Raw genomic sequence first — 27,335 nt, 5'->3', positions numbered from 1 at the left:
GTAACTTGGGAGATCGAGCATGTCTTAGCTGTACATCCTTGAGGCTGGCAAACAAAATGTGAGTAAATATGTACTTTTTTCCTAAGCTCAAAATTGTGCAGAACCATCAGTTAGTATACTGTCATAGAATGTAGGTTTAAATCCTCTAGGCAAAGTGTGAAAATATTCGCTTCAGTTTGTGTTACTGACAGATTAAAGGAGGTCTGAGTATTACTGTCTTCACCTGCTTGGTTGTGTGTGGGAGAAAGAAAGTGAGATCTATTTTTTGCTCACTTCCTCCCTTTTTGTTTCACTTAAGATGTGAGAGCAATAAAGTATTAATCTTGTTCTTGAGTGATTCCAGGTGACCTCACGGGATATTACAGGCTTCTTGCATACTTTCTTTGTGGAATTCCATAGAACAAACATTCAGTCACAGCTAGTTTGGAAAACATAGTAGATAGTTAGGAATGCAGATCATTTTGAGTTGTATCTTTATTAAACCAAAGTAGTTTACTGTATGTTACAGTACAAATTTCACTTGAGTGAGACTCTCCAAGGAGATGGTGTCCTCTTCTAATAATGCATCCAGCTGTTGTGTGCTCTTACAGCACTTAATGAGTCGGATGTTGCTGGAATCCATTTGCTGTTCCTGACTTGGCTCACAAGGCATACTTGTGGATATGAATTTCCTAACGCCTTTCCTTGGAATGTTAAAATACATATTCTCTAGTTTATTTAGTCTTAACAGCTCAGGAAAGAGTGACTATTCTTCCATATCCTAAGGTTCCATTTTAACATAAGGATGTGTCTCTAGACTTAACCCTCTAATGCAAAACAAAGTAATTCCTTTCTTTTAGTCATGTTAGTTCTATGTCACTTACTGTATTAGTTATGAGAGGGTTTTTTAATACATAAAGCATTTTCAAATCTCTGTTTACTTTTTAGCAGATTGTTATATGGGACCTCCCTTGAAAATTGGAAATTTTCAGTGTTAATTCTGTTATATGAGCAGCAGAATATTGGGGCAGAAATTCTTGTTATCATTTTGAGAATATTTTTTTTTTACCAAAAGCTGCTGCTAATGTAATGTTGCTGCTTAAAATAAAACAAACTAGTGTCAACATGCCACATGGGCCAGATCAAAAGCAAGGGATTCTAGTGATACAAGTACTGAGGACAGCTTGGGATAGAAGTTATGTGTCTGACATACTGCTAGTGAAAGTGTGATCAGAAGTACATTTCTTGTGATTTTTTTTTTTTTTTTCCCCTGAAGAGTCAGAACCAGTTCTGCAGGCAGTGCTCCCTGCTTCTCTGCTTGCAGAAGTATGTAGATGTATGTAGGTGGGACTTGGTCTCTAGGCCTAGAGCTCTGCTTAGGATGGATTGATTTATGGCAAGTGTTTTAATCTGGTTTTGAATATGTGCTTTATTTTCTTAAAAGAACAGTAATTTTCATTAGTTTATATCTCTGCAAGTGTGTAGTTTTCTAGCTAATGAAAGAAATGTTTTGTGTAGCTGTGTGTGTTTCAGCAGTTGTCTGACCATGGAGTGGTCAGATGCTTATAATTTTAGTTTAAGGTAGAAAATAATAATGTGTCTTTAAAAAGTAATAATTCAGTCCTTTTTTTTTGGTACAAAGCTCTATTTGAATAACATTAAATAGATAAAACCATTAAAGTAGTTTAAAATTCCTAGGATACATGTGATTTAAGTTTAAAAAGTACTTCTGGCTAAAAATTGAGTGAGGCTAATGCTTTATGTGTTCAATAAACTTTTCTCCTTAAAGCATTACTCAGAACTGTAGATCCACTTGCATCTATTTTCTGTCCATTGACTGAATACAAATACACATTCTGGTATTTGTTTCGGTAGTGCAGAGGCTTGGTGAAGAAGCATCCCAGTCACTTTTGTCTTGTAGCCAACTTAATGCTGGCATTTCAGTTTGAGGGACACCTGATGGAGCTCATTTATATAAAATATTTTATCTACTATTTTAAGTTTCTCATATCCTTTTATAGAAGTGTGTACAATCCCACTTGCATATAATGAGTAGTTTTTCAATGTGTATAATGAAACTTCAGAGTGTTTGAGCAATGCTTTCCTTATAACTTCAGTTTACATTTAATTAAAGAAAAAAATTCTGAAAAATGTAGAGAAGTGTTGGTTCTGTGTCTCCCAAGTCAGTATCATGATGGAATTTTGTGCAAAAGCGTCTGCTGAAAAAGGAAAACTAGAGATGGGAAAAGAGGGACTGTAATGAAATTGGATTTCCCTGATACTAATTTCTCTTCCTCTAACTCAGTGCCTAACCCAGGTCCACAACTTCTATTTTTTCCCTCAAGTGTTTTGTTCAAACAGGAGAAGTAATAGAAAGGGCTTTTCTACTTAGGATTTGTAGATTTATTTTTTTCAAATGTAGGTTCCAAATGGAAAATACTTCTGGTTGCTACTCTTTATTTAACTGGAGTGAAATAAGCTACTTTTCAAAGCTGTTTAATGGAAAATTCCCTGCAGGTTTTTTCTTTGTCATGAGGTAAAGCCAAGCATTCTTTTCAGGTATAGACATCAATCTTGAGAGTCACAAGTTTGATTTTTTTTTTTTTCTTAAATATGTGGTAAATATTTATCAAATAATGCATTTTATAAATACATAAATTCATATAAGTATACAAATATATAATATAAATGCATAAATAGCTTATGATCTATTGCTAATTCTTGAATGCCTTTTTCTTTTGAAGGACTGTATGCTTTAGATATTGCACTAGTGTCCCTCCTGTTTACGCATACTCCAAAAAGGATCATTACTGTTGTTGGACTAAAGGATCTGAAAAAATACACTTCACTTCTGGCTCATGGACTCCACTAGCAACCATGGGTGTTTTAGGTCCCACGTATCTTCCAGTTAGATGGTGGCATTCTTCACATCCCCTTCGAGATGACTCCATAGTTGAGAAGTCACTGAAGTCCTTAAAGGACAAAAACAAGAAGTTGGAAGAAGGAGGTCCTGTATATAGTCCAACAGAAGTGGAAGTTGTGAAAAAATCTATTGGACAGAGAATTGTGGATGAACTGAAGCACTATTACCATGGTTTTCGATTATTGTGGATTGACACCAAAATAGCTGCAAGGATGCTCTGGCGAATACTTAACGGAAACACTTTGTCTCGTCGAGAACGGAGACAGGTACTGAGTAAATACCGATTTCGTTTGAGTATCCTTAGCAATTGCTCCATTTTATTTGAACTGAGTTAGTTCTTTCTGTTGTCTTCTGTTCCTAGAATTAAAATTGCTAGGTATATTTCCCTCTTCCTCCCTATGTGGACACTAAACATTTTGGATATGACTCCAAAACCTTTTAGTCTTGTTCCCCATAACTGAAGATAAATTTCATATTTTGTATTGGAGCAGCAGAGGACTCTTCTGTTTTGTCATGAGGACAGCAGTTGTGGTTTGTTCTGAAGTTCAAATCCATGTGCCACATATGTGTACATGGTCACTTTCTCTGCTTTTTCATTCCAGCCGGATAAATAGAAGAAAAACACTTCTAGTAAAGGTTGGATTTGTGCCGGTTCTGTTGTGTTGATTTGGGGTTTTTTTTTTCAAACAGAAGAAAAGCTGCAGGCTGAAAAGCATGATTGATAGTCCCATATTAGTACTATCTCAGTTATAAATATATTTGTTTGATAACTTCAGTCCAAAGAAGATAATTTGAGGGAAGTTTTTGCTTTATACTTTTGTTTTTCTTTATGGTGTGTAGCTTACATTTGTGAAACTGTAAAAATGCAACTGATAATTTTAAAGAAAAGGGAATAGAGGTGGAGATGAAATCTGGAGTGCAAAATGAGAGTGGTTTTAAATTAGGATAATACATTCAGAAGTAATTTCCGTTTGTGGATGAAGTAAATATGCTCATTCAAGTGGAATTAAAAGATACAGATATTTAAAAGCTTTTGATGTGAGCTTTTATATATGGAAAGACTGCAGAATAATAAGTTGTTTAAAACTGGTGTAGTTTAAAAAATTTATTTTGAAAGAATGTGTTGGTATTCAACTTCAGTTCATTAGCAATATATTAAACATGCTGATTTAATAGTTCTGATTTTACTGTTTCTAAAGACAAGATATTTAAGCAGTTTATACAGATAAAATATTCAAGTCTGTCTTTTTTAAAAAAAGGCATTTCAGCTGTTGCTGAAAAAAATGTGCTGGAAGAAATGTTGGAGCGTAAGTGTATGTAGTCTGGCAGCAGGAGTGAATTGTGCTGCTTGTGATCATGGTACAGTTCTCTGCAGTTTGTACACTGTACACACAATTTGTTAGGTTCACATCTCTGCCTTCAAAAATTGTGTTAAATGATGAAAAAAATGAATATTTGCTCATTGCTTTAATCATTTCCTGATACAGTTAGGTACATAATTGAACATATTCGTGTGTAACTAAAAAACATCTTAATGCAGTACGCAAGTTTTTTTCCTGTATATGTAAGGTTAGACAAATAATGAAAATTGTTAAAGGCACATGTAGTAGTTTTGGTCAGCAATTACGTTTAGTATCTTTCTACAACAGATGATATTTGATGATATTTGGTCTCAGCATCTTCATGCTACTTCTTTGCCCTTTTCCTTATGCTTGTACAAGAGTACGTTTGGCAGCTGATCCGGCTGAGACATTGCTCAGCAATAAATATAACAGCCCGTGCTGACGCAAGAGAGGGGATTATGTAGTGCCAGGAAAGAGTAACTGAGGATAGGGGGGAGTGAGGACGGCAGGACTTCTTGAAGTAGCAGTTCTGGCTTGGGCTAGTTTATTGAGAGCTTTGGGAAACTTGGAAAACCAAGTGAGACAAATTAATTCATGGTTTAAAACAGAATCAGAAATTCTCCAGAGGGCAAGATTGGAACCATTGGTTTTCCTGCCTGTTTCATGTTCACTGAGCCATACTTCTGGGAAATTACAAACAACAGGAAAATATGGATAGTGTGGAAATATTTCTGCTGAAAGATCAGGACTCTATTCTAGAAGGCATGAACCTTTAGAAATCGTATGTTCTTTGGACACACGTGTTACTCCATCAATAGATGGATTTATTCATTTGATTGCTCTTTAGTTTCGTCATCTAGTGATGACAGAGATGTCTTTCTCATATTTACTTAGTGGTCTGGCATTTGGCTTTCCTTATTTATTTATTTTTTTTTTTTCAGATGTGTGGTTTCAGTATCAATTCCCTTATTTAAAATAAAACAGAAATTTATTGTGCAGGTGTAAATTAGCATTTACATTGAAATAGCCTCTTACCTAATGGGAGGGTGTGTATCTGTATGCATGTAGAAGATGTAGAAAAAATAGTCTTAAGAACTATTTAATGTTATTTTATCAATCTAGGTTTTGTGTTTTCTTTATATGGAGGTAGGGGACGTCCTGTCTCTTGAGTGGAGTCATGGTAGGTTTGGAACCCAGGGTCAGTGGAAAGCAAACCAGCCTACAGCTGGACAAAACCCTTTACATGTGCTTTTTTGTTTTTTTTAAACCTTACTTTAAATTTGTTTCAGCATGGTTAACTTTTTATCAGTTCAGCCTTAAATTCTAGTATACTGACTGATTTAAAGAAGTCTTACAACTTTGATACCAGATCAACTACAGTTTTGCAAAAATTGCTCCTGAACTTTAAAAAAAAAAAAAAAAGCACTACATACTGCTTTAAATGTATTAAACTGCATATGAACTGACAGTCCTAGAGAAATTTTATCTTCATGCAGACTGACAAATGAGTTATTTCTGCCTGCCCTTTCCTTCCTCTTTGGAGGCAATAATGGAAAGATATCCAAGCAATCTGACCACATTAACAAGCAATTGCAGCACGGCTAATGCTAGGGAGCTATTGCTTATGTAAACCAAAAGTCAATTTCGAAATTCTGCTTGTACAATTGCTGGTACATGAAAGTGAGATGGCAAACACTATGGAGTTTGTGGCAAGTGTATCAGCTTTGCGAACTCTTCAGCCCTGCAGAGGAGGGATAAGCGGGATACCTAAACTACAGCAGCAGATACAGTGTAGTCACAAGTTTTTCATGCTGTGCTGCCAAATAATGCGTGTGTAATCATGCACCATTGTATTAGGTTCCTGTGCAAAGTTGTTTTCCTCGAGTTAGTGGAGGGTGCAGTTTTGTGATTTATGTAAACTGATTCAGGACAGTGCTGCTGCGGAAAAGGCCAGTCCTGCTTGGTGCTTAAATCAAGTTTTCCAACACCTCCCCCGCCCGTTTGGTTTGTTATTGAGCCTTTTTTTGCTCATCTGTATGTGTATTCATGGGTTAGTTTTAGCTGGATCAGTGGCATACCTTCCCATTGTAACTGCTGGTGCATGTTCATGACTATTTATACGTTATCTCAGGTTAGCATTAGGTTAGCTTAATCCAGTTGTAAAACTGCTTCTTTAGATATGGATTTTGCCTTGTACAAATATTTGCATGTGCTGTCTAAAAATAGACCTTGGGTAGGAACTCTGTACTGCACTCCATAGAAATTCTTGAGGGGTTTTTTTTAGGGAAAATGTTCTTCTGATTTTTAAAAATTTTTTTCAAACTTTCTTACATCTTTTTGAACTCCCTGGTAGTAGTTTATCTTCTATTGTTGGAATGAATGGAAATATCTTTGAGTCTGTAAACAATGGACCAAAGCATACCTTCTGGGAAACTGAGTTTTTTATATACAAAGAAAAATGTCAAACTTTGGATTTGTGTAGTTTGTGCATTCCTCAAACAGTATTTAAGATTTTGGCTCATTTTATGATAAGAAAATTATGGTTGAAGTTTTACTCATTTTTATTCTAGCAAAGCAGTCCTAGTGTACATCTGACCTTCAGTCCTGGTTTAGGAACTGACAGTATTCCCGATAACTGGTTATTTGCTTTGTAAAATGAAGTAGAGTCAAGCAAGATCTGCACTGCCCAATATAAACCAAATTATTAAGCTTCCTACAAGTACTGAAGGATTTGATTGTAGACTGTACAGCCTAGTGTATATACATTTGTGGGTGTGCAGAAATCAGAAGGACAATATTTATTTTATGCAGTTCAAAATTCGGTAACTGATGCATCGGCCTGCTTCAGAAGATTACTGTTCTAGAAAAGCAGTGATTTAAAAAAAGAGAATCTACCAAGCTGGGCTCATTACCCTGGATTTAAATGTACATTACAATTGTTATAAGGCAGAGGGGGAGGGATCTTCCATTTTATTCTTGATTACTTAGTCCATAGGAGCTCATGCATGTAAGAAGTGGTGGAGCACAAATAAAGATGAATAAAAGAAGTTAAGCAGCTTTAACGACAACAAATGACCACCTCCTGTTTTCAGGTGCTTTTAAGAGGTTTAAATGAGATACTTGTTGAATAATCCTATTGAGACACAGTGAGGCTTTTGAAATACTTTCTATAGTGTTGAAAACTGGTGAAACTCTGGCACTCTGTAGTATATAGCAACTTGAAGAAAAAGATACTAAAACCTGACTTTGTCACATCCTTTTCTGTGTTATTTTAAATTTCCTTTGTAGCAAATATATATATATGTGAGCTTAAGTGATAATGTGGATGATCATAGCAAGTATTTTTTAAAGTAAATAAATTTGCTTATCAATATTTTTTTCTTTCCAGTTTCTTCGAATATGTGCCGATCTTTTCCGCTTGGTCCCTTTCCTAGTTTTTCTTGTTGTTCCATTTATGGAATTTTTGCTTCCAGTAGCTCTTAAGTTGTTCCCTAATATGCTTCCATCTACATTTGAGACAAAGTCTAAAAAGGTAAGCAGATCTGAATTTATAATCCAGTAATATGCTTTGAAAAAATTAGAACTTTCCTTGGTAAAGAAAGAAATTGGAAAAAAGAATCAGATTTCTTTTTTTTTTTTTTAGTATTAAGGGAATGCTTTTTACTTTCTTTGTGTTGTTTTGATGATCTTACTGTTAACATATAATAATGAACCAGTGCCATCCTGGTTTCCTTTTTACATGTTGAGGTGCTTAGCTATGAGGGCTGTAAGCTTCTCTTTGTCTTTTTTGCTATTCTCATCTCCATTTGCATGACTTGTACAAAGCAGAAATTCAAGCAATGAAACTTTATTTTTCTAGTTTGTTAAAATAGGCACACTTTGTTTTAATATTTGTAGTTCTTACTCATGATGCAAGGTTTTTTGTATGTATACTTAATATTTAAAATAGCTTCTTATGCATTGTTTTGTTTAAACCTTTTAGTTAAATTTTCTTGGAATTGTTTAGAGCTTTATAAAGACACAACAAAAAGCCCCCCAAGTTTTCACTTTTAGAGCACAAAAGATTTACACGAGGTGAGCTCCCAGTCAGTTACAGGTATAATCAATCACGACTGTATACTTGGATCTAAGTAACCATTAATTTCCAGTTCTGTGATAAATTCCTCTTGTTTGGATGAGATGTAGTGTAAAGGTTTCTGTGCTGGATACAGGAGTTAGGCATTACCCAAACCAGCTGATTTTGTGGTGGTGGTGGTGTTTTTTTGTTGTTGTTGTGGGGTTTTTTTTGTTTTGTTATGTTTTTGTGGGGTTTTTTGTTACTAATTCAGAGGGTGCATGTTAGTTTTGGCAGGTGAGGCCACTTCACTGTTGCTATTGCATCTCATGCTTCATGGAGCTTTGAGATCATCAACCTATTTTTCAGTGTGGTTCAGGGATCTTTGGTAAGAGTGAATGTCTCTTGTGATGTGTGTGTTACAGCAGAAGTTCAGAAGTACTCCACATAACTTGACTAAGGGCAGCAGTGGTATTTAGCATGCATATTCCTGGAAAGAAATTTTAAAACCAAATATGTTTTTTTAACAGGAGGAAAGGTTGAAGAAAGAATTGAGAGTAAAGCTTGAATTGGCTAAATTCCTTCAAGACACAATTGAGGAGATGGCCTTAAAAAATAAAGCAGCCAAAGGAAATGTTACAAAAGATTTTTCAACATTCTTTCAAAAGGTAAAAAATAAAAAAAGAAAATTTTCTCTTTTGACCGAAAAAAATAGCTTATTTTGTTTGGTTTATGGTAATGATCAGATACCTTTTCTGTTAGATTTGAAGAAGCAGGATGTAATAGTTTTTTTAGGATAAATTTATTTTTTGTGAGTAATACTTAAGTGTGCTGAAGTTTTAATGTTCTTAGCTTTGGTATTCTAGCTGGTACTTTCACTCAGATTCTAGAAGCAGTATATTTCTGCTCATTAACTTCTTGTTCTCTGATTTTGTTAATAAGTTAATTCTAACAAATTATGTGTTCAGCGATTATTCATGTAGTTTTCAAACTCTTTTTTTTGAACATCAGGTATAAAAAATGGGTGAAAAGGGTTCTGTCCTAATTGACTAACATGGGGGAAAAGTAAATTTTTTTTTTTGTCAAATTTAATCCTGCTCATAAAAACAGTTTTTAAATGCACAGTTGGTATACTGCTGAAATCCTTTTGGATGCTGACTAGAATGTGGTATAATCTGGGGCTTTGGGAGTTCTATGTTTGGTGCAAAATTTTTCTATTCACAAGCAATTGCTGACATAGAGACTAAGTGTCAAATATCTGCCTCCTATGTTGATGGCCTTTAGGTTTGACGGTGTTTCCTTTCACCAAGTTGTAGGTAAAGGTGTAAGGTATTCCCTGGAGGGATGGAAAATATCTTCTTCAATCTTCTCAGGATAGGATTTATCTCGGGCTGCTCACATTTGTGATTTCTTTTAATTGTGGGACTGTTGAATAAGAGATTGAGCTATCAGCCAACCCCAGGTGCTTTGTTGAAAGTAAGCGTGTAGTACCCTCCTTTGGTGAGAGTATGTATTTGCACAGAAAAAGGCTCATAATCCTGGGGATTTCAGACCTGGGCTCTACAAGGCCTGTCAGCTAGCTTGACTGTTTTCTGCTTGTCAGAGCTGAAAATAAAGTTTTAAAGGGTGGGGTAATAAGATCATGTTGATAGTGCTGCGAAGGTTACCTCAGATAATGAGATTGGGAAGTTTTGCCAGTTGGTATCGGCTTGCAAAGTCCGTGTACTTTGAAGCTTCTATGCAATCATCTGTTTCTGCTCTTTTTCATCTGCAGAATGCTTTCAATGGTTAGTTACAGCAGTTAGTAGCGGAAGCACTGATGCTGCAGACTCTGGGAGCATGCCACTGCTGTGCTTCATGCTTGGAACATTTAATTTTCTTCTGAAAGAACTGCTGCTGAGAATTTACAATTGGCAGTTAATTTCTGTGGAAACAAATGACGTATCACTCCACATTTGCTGGAGGAAGTCCCAAGTTCTTTTGATGACTAAAAAGTTTCAAGCCCGACATTTCTTATGTGTGGGTGTGCTTTTTACAGCTATATATTTCTCATTTGTGCCATGGAGACACTGTACTAGATAATAAATGACAGAGGAAGAAGCAGCTTAAATATTTCCCACCTTTTTGCTGTTCTTTTATAGCTGCTTCTGCAGTGAAGTGTGATTCGGCAAGAACCATTGATTATAGGCTTAAGATGTTTGCTGCAAAATTCCAGAGTTTATCTGTGTCGCTTTGTAGTTAGTGATGTACTAGAAAGTTTCAGCTTGTACTCTCAAGAAACATATGTTTGGCTCTGCCAAAATTCAACTTTAAACAAGGAAGAAAATACTTTCTGGATTGTTTAAAGTTCTGGTTTGGCTCCTGTAGTGAAGGAGGTGGTGAAGTGTAACAATAAGGCCTTTGAACTTTATTTCTCTGGGTTATGTTGCAAAGAAACCAAGTATCCTGGAGGTTAATGGGCTCAAGACCATCTTGTATTCCAAATTTTTATCTTTTCCTCTATGCAGTAACTGTTCACTAAAAGGTTTGAGTTGGCAAGTAAAACAGGTAGGCATAATAAATCAGGCTGTATAGGTAATGTTAGGTTTTCAGACTGTACTTGATGTCACTTTGTTTTCTTTACAAGGCTTAAAAACATGTAGAGGGGTTAGGAAAAGTGTTTTTTCGATATCTATATACTTACTGTTTAGACTGAAGGTGTCAAGTGACTGAGAGTACTTCATTGTTAAGTTCTGTAGGTTTTGGATTCAGTAATATCACTAATAAGCCCTTGATGATATACTTAAAATAGAAAAATCAACATTTATACAGGTGATGTTTTACTATGACCTGATGAGACTAAGGAGTGACTTTTTTTTTCTACTTTGAACTGCTAATTCTGCTTCCAGTATTTGGATTTAATTACTATAAAGTGCCATTTGGCAACACATAACTTAAAAGCTTAGCTTTGCATTTGTAAAAGCAGTTACATAAAACCTTCCATCCAGGAGCATGCAGAGTCCTTTCCCAAATAGTGGTTTATACTTTGTAATAGCTTCAAGTTTAAGTGCATTTGCATTGAGGTGCCACGGAAGAGCTAGGAACTGGAAGCAAAACATCATCGTGATAAATGTAGTTGTAGAAAGCATGTAGGTAGGTAAATGTCCAAATCTGTGTTTCATAGTGACACCACTGTTGTAAGATTTTTGTTACTGGACATACTTCTCACTTCATCTTCACAGGGTGATGCTTTTGATGTGATTTTATGTTTAGTAAGTATGGTACCAGAAAGAATACTTGCCAGTGTGACTTCTGTAGCAACTATTTATTTGCTCTGTTGTTTGGGTTTTTGAGGTGTCTCATGGCAGTGCCAACTCAGATGAATCTGTATACTAATGAGCGGTCTAAGTTCCAGTTTTGTTATGTTTCCAACAACATTGCATAATATACTTAAGATTAAACTTTCAACACCATCAATTCACTTGCCTTTTATAGTGAATAACGGGTTTTTTTTAAATTTCTTTCATATCTTCCTTTTGGCCTAGTTCCTATCCCAGAATTGATGCAAAGTACTTGATAAATCAGAAGAATATTTTTCTTCAAAATAATGCCTCACCATAACATTTGCCTTGCAAAGCTTTATGTGTGTTTGTTTTTTCTTACAGATAAGGGAAACTGGTGAAAGACCCAGTAATGAGGAGATCTTAAGGTTCTCTAAACTGTTTGAAGATGAGTTGACTCTGGACAATCTAACCAGACCTCAGTTGGTGGCACTTTGTAAATTATTGGAACTTCAGTCAATTGGGACAAATAACTTTCTCCGCTTCCAGCTGACTATGAGGTTGAGAAGCATAAAAGCAGATGACAAAGTGAGTCATTCTAAATATACACAGGTTAATAATTTTGACATGTTAAGAGTAATGAGTCTGTGTGCATATATATGCGTCTTTTCAGGCATCTTCCTTTTTTGTTTTAATTGTTGATAATTATTTTTGTTTTAATTGTTGATAATTATTTTTGTTTTAATTGTTGATAATTATTTTTGTTTTAATTGTTTAATTATTTTTGAGCTAACTTAGAAGAGCTTCGAAGAGCTTAAAATCAGAAATGTCCTTATTTGTAAAGAAAACCTGACCTTTTTTCATCTACCGTTAATTGCAATGAAAGTAATTAATGTTGCAAAGAAAAGCATTTCTATGAAACTGTAATTTGTAAGGGAGGCGACAGAAATATTAATTTAGAGAGAGATTGACATTACCATTATGAAACCGTTCAGACTACAGTATGATGTTCACTGCTTAAAAAGCAAAGTCTGTTTTGTGTTATCACAGCAGCCTCTAGTGGCTGTTGTAAAAATAAGGACTTTGGGCATGCATTGATGATGCTTCTTCAGTTTTGAGCTGTTACATATTAAAGTTTATTTTATGCTTTGTGCAGCTGATCGCTGAAGAAGGAGTTGATAGCCTGACTGTTAAAGAACTGCAGGCAGCTTGTCGTGCCAGAGGTATGAGAGCTCTTGGTGTGACAGAAGAGCGTCTCAAGGAACAGCTTAAACAGGTATGTTTTTGCAAGACTTAATACACAAACCTAACTTCAGTTGCTAGCTCTGATTTTTGTATGATTCTGAGAAGTCATTTTGCTTCTGTTCTCATTAAAGGCTTGGCTAAAACAGTCTTCTCCTTAACAAGCTTTTTAAAATATGTAGTAGCAGTGGGTTTCCCCCTTTTGACTGAGCATGATGTTCTGATGATGCAAATAGATACTTAGACTTAAACATATCCAAAATATGTTTGTGATTTTGGCAGTTGGTCTTGTTAATTATATGTATTACTCTGAAAATAACTTTTCTGCAAGTATATCAGTTTGTCTTTTGATGTTGCCTAGTTTAGAGGAAGGTGCATGTGAAACACACTTTTTCAAATATCCATTGAATACTTCTTGAAATACTTCTTCAAACAAAGTACTTCATATATTTCAGTGCAACTGCTGTAATTCTTAGCTGCTTATAGCTTGTAGTTCCTGTGCTACAATATTGACTGATAAGTAGTGGTAAAAAAATTAGTATGTACTTTTTTGTGTATGCTTGACTTGATCTGTAAAAAGAAAAAAATCCAAAAGTTGAAAATTTGTTTTATGTATTGCATTTTATAGTGGTTAGATCTGCACCTGAACCAGGAAATCCCTACTTCATTGCTTATTTTATCCAGAGCCATGTACCTTCCAGATACCCTTTCTCCAGCTGATCAACTCAAAACAACACTTCAGACACTACCAGAGAGTGTTGTAAGTATTGATATCCATAGTCTGTAACCAGCTTTCAGTTTCACTGAAAATCAGTTTAGAGAAGTAGATGTCTTTCACGGTTCCTTTCTTTCCTTGAAAAGCTAAACCATGGATAGGTTTATTTAAGTGACCTTCAAACAGAGAAGTTGGCTAATATATGGAGGTGTCTGAGAATAAAGCAAATAAAAAGGCAATATTTCATTGTATGATGGTAGACAGTAATAGCATAAGAAGACTTGGAAAACAGTTTTTACTTATATAAACAATCTATGCTCTGGGCAATATAAAAACATTAATACATGATAATGTTGATGATGTATAGAGAGAGAAATAATATGAGTAGATTATCGGTGGTCTTGAGAGAAAGAGCATGGAAGAATATATATGACTTCAGGGTGCAAAGTTCTCACTTTCAAAGAAAAACAATGACATTTTTCTGAGAAATGCAAAAATAGGGGTTTAACTATATTAATTAGCATACCTGTACTACCTACCTCAATAAGGATATATAAACTTCTTACATTATGTGGACATATATATATACACACATATGTAGACCTTAATAGACTTCTTACGTTATTTTTAGGCCAAAGAGGCTCAAGTCAAAGTGGCTGAAGTTGAAGGTGAAAAAGTAGATAACAAAGCACGACTGGAAGCAACACTTCAGGAAGAGGAAGCCATCAGAAAAGAAAATGAAGAAAAAGAGATGGAAAGATTGTCTGAAGCTGCAGAGAAAGCCAAAGAAACCCTTCAAGTTGCAGCCATGGTAAATTCTGCTCTCAACTACTGAGAAATAAATGTCAGTGATATAAAAACTAGCATATTATGGGTTACTGCCTCTGCTCTGAGTATTGCCTGTAAGAAACTGACTTTAAATCCACACGTGGAAGATGTGGGAGAATCTTAAAATAGACTGCAACACAGAAGGGTTCAAGTGTGAAACAAAAAAGATGGTCTCAGTCTTACATATCTTTGATTTCTTTTTCCTCTTAATTAGAGCAATAAGAGAAGCCTTTTATTCCTCTAGCAAAGGTGGTGGTTTTAATTGGTTTTTGATTTTCCCAACCCTGTACTTTAAATGTTCTTATCTTTGGCTCTTTCTATTTGTCATTAACCTGATAATGTCACTGTATAGTACTTGACTATAAAAGCTGCTGATCAAAAGTTGCTGACCTGCTTTACTGGTGAATTAAGCCACAGGAGCTCATGGACATAGTTCATTAAGTGCAAGTGAGCTTTTTATGTGAAACTGTTCATTATGTTGCAGTGTTTTAACATTATCTTCTCATAAAAATGTCTGTGTCTACTTTGACTTCTCAAAATATAAACAGTTGCCATTCTTTACTAATGCTAATACAGATAATGTTATCTTTGTTCTAATTAAAACTTTATCGGTCTTTCAAATCTAGGAGGTGGAATCAGCAGTAGATCTTGAAGCAGCTGCTCTGCAAGTTAAAAAAAGTCAGGTGGCTATGGATACTGAACAAGAACTGGCAAGGGCAGATATCGCCGTTCACTCGGAGACACTGAAAGATACAGCACCAGTATTGGAAGGCATTAAGGTAATCTGCATAACTGTACATTTTTATATTTCTTAATGTAAAGATTCAAAACGTTCATGTAAGAGTGGTAAGTTGCCTGGCTGTTGTTCAGTTTTAACCCCCTCACCACATTCTGTAAGCTAAAGCCAGCTAATTAGTAGATTGCAAATTCTTAAGCACCAGTGAAGAAATCAAAATCAGCACAAAACATCTGAGAGTATCACCTTTAGCTGTCTGTGTTATTGAAACTTTGAAATATATTGAATATATATTGAAATAATATGCCTATTATTGAGTAGGCATTTGCACTGGCTGTAGTCGTAATGGATCTGTGTTAGTTAATCTGTGTATAACTAACACATAAGGAGGGAGAAGGCACAAGTAGGTAAAGATGAGTGTTCCCTTCTTTTGAGGGGTGTAGCTGAGACCAAAGGCTTAAGTAAGGAACTGGCTTTGGACTAGACTGTACTAGATTTGTATTGACTTCCTCTTCTAAACTGATATGGGCAGTGTATGTACTATAAAAACTTTGTAGCATCTTTCACTATTTCTCCAGTATGTTGTTGAACGTAATTTATACCACCGTTAAAGTAATAGGTTAATTTCTAGGATTCGCATGCTTTGTTACAGTCAGAGTGTGCTGGTTTTAATCATTTGCTAGCTGGCTGGCCTGTAGCTTCTAGATTCTCTTCCTTGCCCTTATTGAAGATAGGAGTGATACCTGCTTTTTGCAGTCCTCGAGAATCTTCCCTGATGACCATGTCCTTTCAAAGATAATGGAGAGTGGCCTCTCAATGATATCAAACAACTCCCTCAGCACTTGTGGTTGTATCCCATTAAGTTTCATGGACTGTGTGTGTTCAGTTTGCTTGTGGTCTCTAACCTGATCCCCCACCATTCATGGGAGATCTTCCTTACTCCAGACTTCCCCCTTGGTCTCAAAGACCTGAGATTCCTGAAGGCCAGTCTTGTCAGTAAAGACTGAGGAAGACATTGACCTCCTCTGCCTTTTCCATGTCCTTTTCCACCAGATTCCTTGTCTCATTCAGCAGCAGGCCCGCATTTTCTCTTGTTGTCCTTTTGCTCCTGGTGTACTTGTAGAAGCCCTTCTTGCTGCCCTTCACACCCTTTACCAGATTTAACTCCAGGTGGTCTTTGGCTATCCTGAACACATCCATGCCTGCTGAGACAGTGTCTCTGTATTCCTCCTGGGTCACCTGTCCCTGCTTTCATCTCTTGTGTGCTTCTTTTTCATGTGTCAGTTGTACCTTGAGGGGTTTTTTGTAGTTGAGCACTTTATTTTTATTCCTGAAATTTGATGTCAGGATTTTTCTCAGTCCCAGTGTTATTTTGCAGAATAACAACAATAATTTAAAATGGCTGTTTTAAGTAGAAAAAATTTTCCTGGACAGCATCATTATCTACCTGCCATTATTATAACATTGTTTACTTTAGAATGCTGCCAAGAAGGTTTTAATGGTAATAACAAAATGGAACTAATCCACGTTGAAATCATGCATTGTTGTTGATGAGTTACCTGACTCGGCTGACTGTGTAGCTGGGTGCATGGTAGTGCAGCCGTGAGGAATGCTGTGGGAGGGGAGGCAGGCAAGGCTGGGGTGATCTCCTTTGGCAACACCAAGGATGTGTGATGTTGTAGCTAGCCTACGTGGCCACATGTGGCACAGCATTTGCATTGTGGCCTGCCATGCCACCAGCACTGCAAGAATGTATGACACCGTGCCACAGGCGGCTGCTTCAACAGCCCTAACTGATAGGAGAAAACAGGTTGTAAAGATAACGTGACATTTCCTAACTGAGGTTACAGTCTGGCCTGTCCACTAAAGATGCTTCCAAGGATTTTAAACACCATGGAATACATTCTTGCCCCTTAGAGGAGAAATGTAAGACTGCCAGTTTCTTGAAGAAGACTGATTTTATTTGATGCAGAGGAATTTATTTTCAAACTGAGTTGCTTTTTTTTTTTCCCCCTAAGGTGAACTATAGATACTGTATTAAAATCAGAAATGACGTTGATACCTAGGTTTTAACAGTACTCTGAAACTCTGAGAGTCGGTGAAGGGGCTCGATGCCTAGTTTGTGAACTGTTCTGTAGTCGTTTCTTGGAAGTATATCATCGTTCTGCTCTGTGTTTCTGGCAGCCTTGTTTGCACATGTCTTTCTGTACTATACTTATGTGGCTGTTCAGAGTTTAGCCATTCAAAATAAAAGCTGGTGTCTGGGTAAGATTAATATACTAACTGTAGCTAGTATTAAAGGATTTCAGAATTTTTAGTGAACCATCTTGAAGTCTTTAAGTATTCAGTTGGAGGTTAGATTTTTAGGCTCAGCTTTTCAAGAGACAGGTAAACTTCACAAACTGTGGATGTTCGTCTTCATTCTCACCAAGGCTGTTGAAGATAACTTTGCTCCGGCTCAACTTCTGAAATTTGCTCTGCATTTTTATCTTTCCTGTACATAGTGAATTGTTTCTCAGTTGTTTGGATTTTTCACCCAGGAAAGAAGGAAGTAAAACATTATTCAATGAGACAATTAAGTACAGAATTTCAAATAGTCAAAATCTGTATAACGAATCATGTTAGCTGTACTAGTGGACTTAAAAAATACGTACCATAGCAGACTAATTAATTGCCTTAGCATTTCAGATCTTTGCATTAGACTCAAAATGGCTATGACAATTATTAACTCTGAACATGGAAAAATAATATCTGTCTTGTGTGGTAAAAGACACAAAATTGCTGAGGCAAATCACAAATGTGTCTTACTAATTTGTATATATTTTCTGTTACAGGGCGAGGAAATCACTAAGGAGGAGATTGACATGCTGAGTGATGCTTGCACCAAGCTGCAGGAACAGAAAAAATCACTAACAAAGGAGAAGGAGGAGCTCGAGGAGTTGAAGGGTGATATCCAGGAGTATAGTGAGGTGAAGAATGGGGCATGGAAGTTCTTTTTTTATTTCTGTTCATGTTTCATCTTAGCAGATGTTCCACAAATTTAAATATTATCTTGCTTGCATGTCTGTTAGCCCGTAGTTGGGTGAATCAACTTTGTATGGGACAATGCAGAGCCTCATTTGTGTAACATGTCTATAAAGCCTAGTTAAAAATCATTGGAGTAGTTCACACCAGATGTGAATCCTGTTCCTGCTCTTATTCCCAGGGTGACTAGACTAACAGGTGTTAACTACTGCATGCTGCAGTTCATTCTTACCAAGCATAGATGTCAGTATTGCAAATACTTCCAAGTTGAGTCAAATGAATCTTACCAATGTTATGAAAGATGTCGAAAATCACATTTAAGGGGTGCATGAAAAAGGCAGAAGTGTTAAAATTTATTGTTCTGTATTCCAGTTTGCCTTTATATGTTTATACATTTGAATTTTGTTTGCTAATGCTCCTGTCTTGAAATGCTAGTTGAAATTAGTGCTGTTTGTTGTTGAGCATTCACGTCAACAAAAGCTTTTCTCTCTCTTGACCTTTTCTTTTAGGATTTGCAAGAGATAAAAGAGCTCTCTAAAACCGGCCAGGAAGAGTCAGTGGAAGAGTCAAAGGCAAGCAAGCGGTTGACCAAGAGGGTGAACCGAATGATTGGTCGGATAGACAAAATTATTAATGAATTGGAGACAAATCAAAAGTCAGTGGATATAAAGCTGGATGGTGGTGATAGTCCTGCTGGGTAAGTGACTTGAGAGCACTGAATGTGTCTCTTAACTGTTCATCATCAGTCTTGTTTTGTCTGTTGTGTGATTAGAAAAGATTTAGCAAATAAATTGTTATTTAGAATGTTAAGATAATTTATTTTTTAAATTGTCAGAATTGTGCTGTAGACTTTCTCCCTTCTAAGGTGTGTTAAATATAGTTGAAATGAGGAAGGAGAAAAGCCTATCTAATTCCCCACATGCTGAGGAGTCCTGATGGGGTTCTGAAAGTCAAAGCAGTATCTTACCATCTTATTCAAGCCTGTAGCACTAATGATGGTGCAGGTGAAATTGTGGCCTTTAGTCATGCTCCTCACGCAGTAGGTTCGCCCTGTGTCATTGATTGAAAAGGTGTGCAACAGCATGGTAAGCATATTCGTGCTTGTTCTTTAGTATTGAAGGTGTCAGTGAGGAAGAAAATTGCAGTAACATCTATTCTGTGTCTGGAGAGAAATGGTCTAATGGAAGTAAGGAGATAATTTTGCATGGTCCCTTGCAGAAAGTTTGCTTTTTTCAACTGTGAGACAATTGCAGATTTTAAAAAAAAATATCTTCCATGATAGTTTCATTGCAAATTCATTTATGAATGCTTCTCCAGCTCTTAATGTTGCTGGAGAGTCTTTCAGGCAATCATATGTTGAACTGCCATATGTTGCATATTACAGGCACTGAAATACCTAAAAACTGTGGCTGTAATTCTCACAGTTTCTGGTTATGAATGCTGTATTAATGTAGTTTATGATTGCACCATTTTGTGTGATTCATTAAGAGAACTTCCCAGCTCCCATAGAGCATAACCTAAACAGAAATAAAGATTCTGCTTTTGTTGCTTCTGAACTTCGTTTTTTCCAGCCCCCGGGGCAAACAGTCATTTGTTTCAAATTTTGTGTAATAAGATTAAGGTGGCCATACATATGGTGCTATAGAGAATTGTTGATCAAAGCCATCCGGATTTCTAAATTAAAAATACAATATAGAATCTGCTTGTACTGAATGTAATTATGCTTTATGCAATGGATGATTTTGTGGATTATTTTGTGGGTGATTACATATGACTGAAAGTTACTAGTTTAAATATTGCTTAATTGTCAAAGGCTTGTTTTTTAACTTTCAAGTTGGTGCATCAAGAGTCATAGAAATGACAAATTCAGGACGTGTAGTGGCAGCTTGAGAAATGCTTCTTGAGTAAAAGTCAGTCTGCCCAGAGGTTAGGGCCAGATGTGGAGCTGGGACTACACTGGTAAAGCCCTTCTGTTTAATATTTGTTGGATTCACTGTCTCCTGCATTTCAGCTTGACCTGTGCTGGAAGATGGTTCTTCAAACTAACAAAACTACATAGGCAAGCAGAGGCTTTAGGCTGCAAAAGACAGACAACTTCAGCTTTGTGAGATCAGTAAGCAGACAGTGGAAACATCTGAAATCTGCTAGTCACAATGCCAAGTTTAGTCCTTTCTTCTATAAAGTCTCTTCCTTGATATCTGCAGTGAAGCCTGTTTTAACAAAACAGCTAAATTGCTAAAGCAATTAGTTCCCAGCTTTTGTTTTCCTGTGACTTTTATTAATTTTGTGTAGGCCAGCCTCTCTAAATCTGAAAGGATGACAGGTGCATGGCACTGCATCTTTGGCAAATAGGGCCGGGGGGCAAAGGGCATTAGATACACCGGTTGGGAAGCACAAAAACCGTGTTAAAATTTATTTCAAATGGTACTGGATACATGTATTTGTGAAATAAAGCACATGAAAACCAAAAGCATGATATTCAATGGTAAGATATTCATTTGAAATCTGCTTGCTGATCAGTAACTCATTTCTGCTTTTTGCATTCTGTTCAGGATTATAAATAAATAGTTTTTTAAATGCTTTTACAAATGACCTGCAATGTAGTGACTTTCAGTACTATATTTTGTCAACTGTACTCCTTTGGAGTAACTGCTTGCCATGCACAGATTGTGCTTCCTCTTCAGGGAGAATCTCATCAGTATTGCTGAGCTAATTAATGCGATGAAACAAATTCAGAAGATTCCAGAGGAGAAGCTAACTAGGATTGCAGAGGCACTAGATGAAAACAAGGATGGCAAAATTGATATAGATAATGTTGTTAAGGTAAGCCTGTAGACTACTTAAAGAAAATAAGGCTAGGCATCCTTCAAATGTTGGACCTGTTTCAAGTTAAATTCATATTTCTGTCTTTTGCAAGAGTCTTTACTTGAAGCCAGTGAGGTTTTTGATAATGTATTGCAAATAGATCTTATAATACATATTAGCATCTTCAGAATTTGTATGGTGTTTTTGTCAGGGGGGAAAAGTCTTTATCCTGTGTCTTTTACCCATGTTGACTTTTAGAGTTGTAGGTTTTCCTGTATGTCTATGTCAAGTTTTGTAAAATATGGTAATTTTGTGGTGCTGCTTATGAATGGGAGGGAGGATGGGAAGGAGCGTTAGAACAACTACTTTAGGAATACTACTATCAGCCAAAGTCTTGACATAATGTGTATAGATATACTTTATGTTAACACAAGATGATGGCTTCTCTTGTCTAGTTGTATACATTAGATATTTAACTGAGACCTGTATTTCCTATGCTTGAAAGACATCAGACCATCAGTTGTCCCTTAGGTCCATTGTAAATGACCTATGTTCTTGGCCCAATTTGGCCTGTTTTCTCATTTTGCAGAACATTCTCAGGTTTTCCCTGCATTGCTCCTTGATTTTCTTGTTTCTTTTTTACTTGGTAAATTTAGAGATGTCCTGAAACTTACTTCCTTGCAAGTAATTTTCCTACTTAGTACAGAAATAGCACTTAAACGATGGCTGAAAATATGGTATCAGCCTTTTGAAACACATTTTTCCTCTCTACTGATGTTGTCCCAGTGGTGATTTACCTTCCCTGTTGCTCTAAACAGACATTGTACATTTAGCAACACAGGTAAAATGTACCTCCGAATTCTGCCTATAATGCAGAATAATTCTAGAAACTTGAGGAGCTATGCCAAGAATACATATATACAAAAAGCTATATAAAGGAATTTGGAATCACCTGCTAAATTATTTTTTCATTTTGCTTTCTGAAAGGCTTACTCCCCTCTATTTAGAAGTTTTTTGTAAATTTGTGCCTATTTAGTACAGTAGGTCTTTTTGATAAAATTAAGCCTATAAATTAAGTATTATCTTAAATACCATTTCAACAAGTACTGAATCTGAGCTTTCCATTGGAACAGATATAATAAATGGGTGTGTTTTACTTATGTTTTAAAATGTGAATCTTTGTTCTGAGGTCAGAAGTTGTAGATCATTTGCTTTAAGTTTTAGCTTTTTTTTGATACTCTGGATATGTTTGAGGCACTGATTGTGCTTTGAATTTGTTTTTCGTATAAGAAGAAATGCTGTTTTTCTTAAACATGAGAACTTTTTTTTTTCTTAACAAAATTTATGATATGAAAGTGCCTGAATCATGTAAAAAGTAAATGCTGTCTCAATTTCATTTTATGTAGGTAGTAGAACTGATTGACAAAGAAGATATTGATATTGGCACCAGTCAGGTTGCTGAGATTATGGCACTGCTTCAAAAAGAAGAAAAACTGGAAGAAAAAGAGAAAGCAAAGGAAAAGCATGATAAAGAAGCTGTGGAAGTAAAGAATTAAGCTTCAGAATCTGAAGCTAATTCTAACTGTAACCAAAACCTTGTATATCTCTCTGTGTCTAATAGCTACATATTATTTGAGCTTTGTGATTATGGGAAGTGTTTTGAGCTGATTCTAGTAATAAATCGTAGATATGTTTTCTGACAATATGGAATGAAATTTCCATTCATCAGAGAAGTAATTTACTGTCATTCCATACAGATGAAAACAAAATATGCTTCTTTAGCAGTGCTTCTGCCCACAAAATCATGTATTTGCACTCGTTGTGGTACAGTGATCCATTAAACCTGCAAGTTTGCTGTATAAATTAAGTGTATCTATCATGGAAAAATGTTTCTCATTTATTTTCTTTCATCAGTATGTGAGGCCCAGCCTTGCTCTGCCTCTACCTTTTAGCTTCTTCAAAATTTAATACAAATTTTCCCTTCTGTCACAATATTACACATTTTGTAACCTGTTAGTGAAGATTCTGTGGCTTCTGTAGTAGCTCTTTAAATTGAGTTTTATTTAACCTAAGTATCACTAAGCTGTTGCCTCACTGACAGAGAATGTGGCATTCTAATTACTTTTATGATTTTTTTTTTTTTTTCTTTTGAAGGGAGAATCAGGTTTATTTTTCCCTAGAATGGAAACTTGCCATGAAGTTTGCTTCTTATGGGTGCCTTAAATTTCTTAAGACTAGGGAGTAGATGATGTTGCTTCTACGCAAAATTCCATGAATTACTAAAGCATTGGAATCACAGGAGCCTTTAAAATAGTTTTAGAACACAATCTGTCACACAGTAAAGTGAGTTAAAGTGTTCGTCTAAATAGCAAAATGAAAATAATTGTAAGGGGAAAACATCCATTGTGATCTTTTTGCATATATTTTTTACAAATGCAATTATTTTTGCATGTTTGTTTCATCTGGTAATTATTTACACCATAACTAGTTCTCTTACCTCTCAATTTTCATCTCAGGTATAAAATCACTAACCAGGTATAGTCAAAGTACATAAATACTTTCATCTCATAGCCTTGCTTACTGTGCAGTCAGCAAGTTATGTCTGGTATTGCCAGTGCTTTGATTACATCATTGGTTTTCTAATTAATTGCTTATAGTGGCTGTCTTTAACTGTGTAATTAAATACTGACAGTAGGCCAAGGTTTACTCATTAGCGTCTGTCCTCAATAATATTTTTTTTAAGTTTAAAAACTAAAATGCCAACACTGGGATGTTCCATAATTCCTGGTAGCCTGAATTTTTCACTTTTTTCCACTCTTAAAATCTGTTATGAAATACACAGTGTGACTTGAACCAGCAGGGTTGTGGTTTGTTTTTCTATTTTAATTTTATTTTGCACCCAGTATTCTAAAATACATGAACGTTCTTGATCTTATGTACACTATAGGGAGCACATCTTAGAATGGTGCTGTACACAGTGATATTGAAGTGGGCAGTTAGTACTTAATGCTTTTAGTCATAGTTGCATATTTTTTGTAGAAAATGTTGACTCCCAAGCATATTTCAACATAATTCCATGTTCAGTATTTATCTAGATTGACTAAATTATTTGTAAAAACTTATTTGAATTTAGTGGAACAAAAGAAGTTTTGACAATCTCATGGCTTGCATGATGGACCATTGTATTTAGTTGTTTCCAAAGCAAGATGTACAGTAAGATGTACAGTACAATTCTAGAAAAAGGGTCAGTGTGTAATTCAAGTCTTGAGTTCATATTCTGTACAGTTTGCAAAGAAAGCTGCTTACAGTAAGATCCTCCTGAGAATTATGGTAATTGTATCTGAAGCGTAAAATTGCTATGACAAAGCTGAAATTTGAAATCAGTATGATCTTTGTAGTTAATATGTCCCTAAACAAAGGGGCTGTTCTCTTCCTTGTAGATTGAAATTAACTTGGAGATTTCAGCATGAAAGTCAGTTTGTAGATTTTGAAGACAGGACTTCGCTAGGTCCTTCTTTAGTCCAAAACTTATCTTGGATGAAAATGCAACAGCAAAACTAATTTAAAAAAAAAACTATTTAAAAACTTATTTTACATTGCCTAATTTACAATTAGAATTAATGGGCTTTGAAGTATGATAACGTTTTACAATTTCATTTCTTCAAATTGAAAGGAGTGTATAACAGTCTTACTTGACATTCCTGAAACATGATAAAGACACTCTAAAATTGTCTGCCACCTTCCATGGAATATGAAAACTTGAATGCATGTGATTTTTAAAATGGAAGTAGCAGAAAAAGCTTATTTTCAAAGATTAAAGTTTTACAGAGCTTTAACTGTCCTTACAGTAAATTATCTGATTGTACTATTGGGGAGTTTAAGACACTTTGCTGTTCTTTTTCTGTATTTACTGTTCACTTAAATTTTCTGTAGATTAAATAAGGGAGCCAAAAAAAGCTGATTTTTTTTAATGAAGAATGTCCTGATTAAAATAATCAATAGATTTATTGAACATTTTTAGCTCTTGGATTTGTTTAAAATTTGGCATATTGTGAAATTTTAACAGATTCCATAAAATACATTTAAATGGCAATCACAAATGTCAGTTTTTCCCCTGTCATGTAAAGCGTTTCAAGGACGTACACATCAACCATAGCAAAGCATTTTCATGGGTAATATCTTCCTTCTGATGTTGGAAGTAAGCAAACCCAGGAAGCTGGACTTGAACAACACATGTTCTGCAAGGTTAAAAAGATAAGGAAGCCCTCAGTGATTCACATTTACTCATGTTTGAGCCTTCCTGAGCAGATCTGTCCAGGCACTACAGACAACTCCAGCACCTCGGTGGCTTGCAGACTAGCTTCAGATAACGTGCTTTGTTGTCTTCCATGTTGACCAAAAAAACCTAGAAGCTGCAGTACTTTTAGAGAAAGGATGACTTACAAGTGTACAGTCAGACTTATTCCTGAATGAATATTCAATCAGGAAATGTAAAATATTTGTTTAAATAATTAAAGGATGTGTGAGATCTTGGTGACCTTGTGACTTACACAGGCAAAGCCTTTAAGCTCAGAGTTAGGTAATCGGTGAGATCGTTACGGTTATTTCAGATTCAAATAAGATCAGGTTTTGATTATAAACTATTCAGAGGAAAAAGTGTAAAATATATAAAAAGCCTTTTAAAAAAACAGTTTAGCAATAGGGTTGAGAAAGCAGGATGTCATTTTTCCCCTTCAAAACAAGCAGGTTAAAAGAGCTATTTTATTGAAAAATTTGTTTCCATTTCACATTAGCTCAAAAGATGGTTTTTACTGAGGTTTTCGTCACTGACTGCATGCTGTGAGAATAAATCTGCTTGCAAGTTATGTAGCAGAACGCTGATTTAAGAGGTAGTTTGTCAGCAGGACTGCATGCAGGTAGAGAATATTCTTTTGACAGGATGACACCTTACACTTATGTAGGCTTTGTCTGGGAGAAGAAGTAATATCTTTTATACAACTCCAAAATAATTCTTGTAACTTTATATCTATGTACCTTGCTAATAATTTAAACTTTAGCTACTTCAGCATGTATTTAGATATTTTTAAATTGTTTATATCAAATTATTGGGTATATTTCATTAAGAGGAATCCCATATTCTGGTTTTTGTATGTATTCCAAGTTCTGCTTTTCAGTTGAAGAATTTCAGCCCGTGTTGTTATAAATTTAAGTCAAAAAATATTTGTCTGTGCTCTGAGCATACCGGTCCTGTGTTTGCCATAATGCAGTATAAAGTTTTAAGTTAATTGGAGCTTGTGTCCTTTGTTTAGTTATAATAAATGTATCATTTTGAAATCTGATATCTCCCATTATTTTTCTGTTGCTTTTGATTATTTAGTGTTAATTTGTCACTGTTCAGATGAGATGCCAGTCACAGAGCTGGACACTGATAGGCTGAGTATTGTAACTGAATATGGGCCAGCAGTGTACTCAGGTGGCCAAGAAGGCCAATGGCATCCTGGCTTGTATCAGGGTTAGTGTGGCCAGCAGGGACAGGGAAGTGATCTTGCTCCTGTACTTGGCACTGGTGAGGCCACACCTCAATTCCCGTGTTCGGTTTTGGACCCCTCACTACAAAAAGGCCATTGAATGACTCGAGCGTGTTCAGAGAAGGGCTACAAAGCTGGTGCAGGGTCTGGAACACATGTTCTATGGGGAGCAGCTGAGGGAACTGGGATTGTTTAGTCTGGAGAAGAGGAGGCTGAGGGGAGACCTCATCGCCCTCTACAGCTGCCTGAAAGGAGGGTGCAGAGAGCTGGGTTTGAGCCTCTTTGGCCTAGTAGAAAGCAACAGGACAAGAGGGAATGGCCTCAAGTTGCACCAGGGAAAGTTCAGACTAGATATTAGGAAGCATTTCTTTACAGAATGGATTGTTAGGCGTTGGAATGGGCTGCCCAAGGAGGTGGTGGAGTCCCCATCCCTGGAGTGGTTCAAGAGTAGGGTCGATTTGGAGCTTAAGGATATGCTGTAGGTGGGAACTGTGCTAGGGGAACAGTTGGACTAGATGATCTCCAGGGTCCTATCCAACCTAGATGATTCTGTTCTGAAATGTTTGGGGTGGAAGAGGGCAAGTGACGGACAAATCTTTAAACTGGGGGGTGGTGTTTCAGGGATGTTCTTTCTTGCAGAAATTCTCTTGACTGCTTGCCTGGTGCAATGAACTGCTCAACCATTCCTTCTAACTATTAGGTATGAAAGTGGGGAACAGTGTACTCTTACTACAAGGAACTAATCGAAAGGTTGACATCTATTCCAAATAGAAATAAGTCTCCTTAGGAAGGATCCGTGTTTGGGCTTTGTCCAAGTCAGGGAAGAAAATCCATCTGAAATGGTTCCAGAGATTATTTTATGCCATGCTGTGCCCTTCACCCCTGATTTTGCAAAACT

At 36.1% G+C, this 27,335-nt stretch overlaps 1 protein-coding gene across 2 annotated transcripts; it reads left to right on the top strand.

Moving 5' to 3' along the window:
- On the top strand, window positions 1-26,246 carry LETM1 (leucine zipper and EF-hand containing transmembrane protein 1). Of its 2 annotated transcripts, none has more exons than XM_026846882.1 (13): window positions 1-58; window positions 2,724-3,168; window positions 7,634-7,777; window positions 8,830-8,967; window positions 11,944-12,147; window positions 12,716-12,835; window positions 13,430-13,561; window positions 14,148-14,327; window positions 14,971-15,123; window positions 17,915-18,049; window positions 18,614-18,801; window positions 20,789-20,927; window positions 22,316-26,246. In XM_026846882.1, coding segments are annotated over exons 1-13 (2,130 nt in total). In that variant the 5' UTR covers window positions 1-56; the 3' UTR covers window positions 22,466-26,246. The 2 variants fall into 2 exon arrangements, with proteins under 2 accessions (XP_026702683.1, XP_026702682.1); XM_026846881.1 differs by having other exon boundaries at window positions 20,771-20,927.
- The last annotated feature ends 1,089 nt before the right edge of the window (window positions 26,247-27,335 follow it).

Source organism: Athene cunicularia (assembly GCF_003259725.1).
Source record: "Athene cunicularia isolate RWA chromosome 4 unlocalized genomic scaffold, athCun1 chr4_part1, whole genome shotgun sequence".
NCBI classification, from domain to species: Eukaryota; Metazoa; Chordata; class Aves; order Strigiformes; family Strigidae; genus Athene; species Athene cunicularia.
This window is presented reverse-complemented; position numbering and strand designations above follow the sequence as displayed.

Coding starts and splice junctions, on each gene's coding strand:
- LETM1 (XM_026846881.1), top strand. Junction 15,124..17,914: donor CAGTATTGGAAGGCATTAAG/GTAATCTGCATA, acceptor TTTCTGTTACAG/GGCGAGGAAATCACTAAGGA. Junction 18,050..18,613: donor ATATCCAGGAGTATAGTGAG/GTGAAGAATGGG, acceptor CTTTTCTTTTAG/GATTTGCAAGAGATAAAAGA.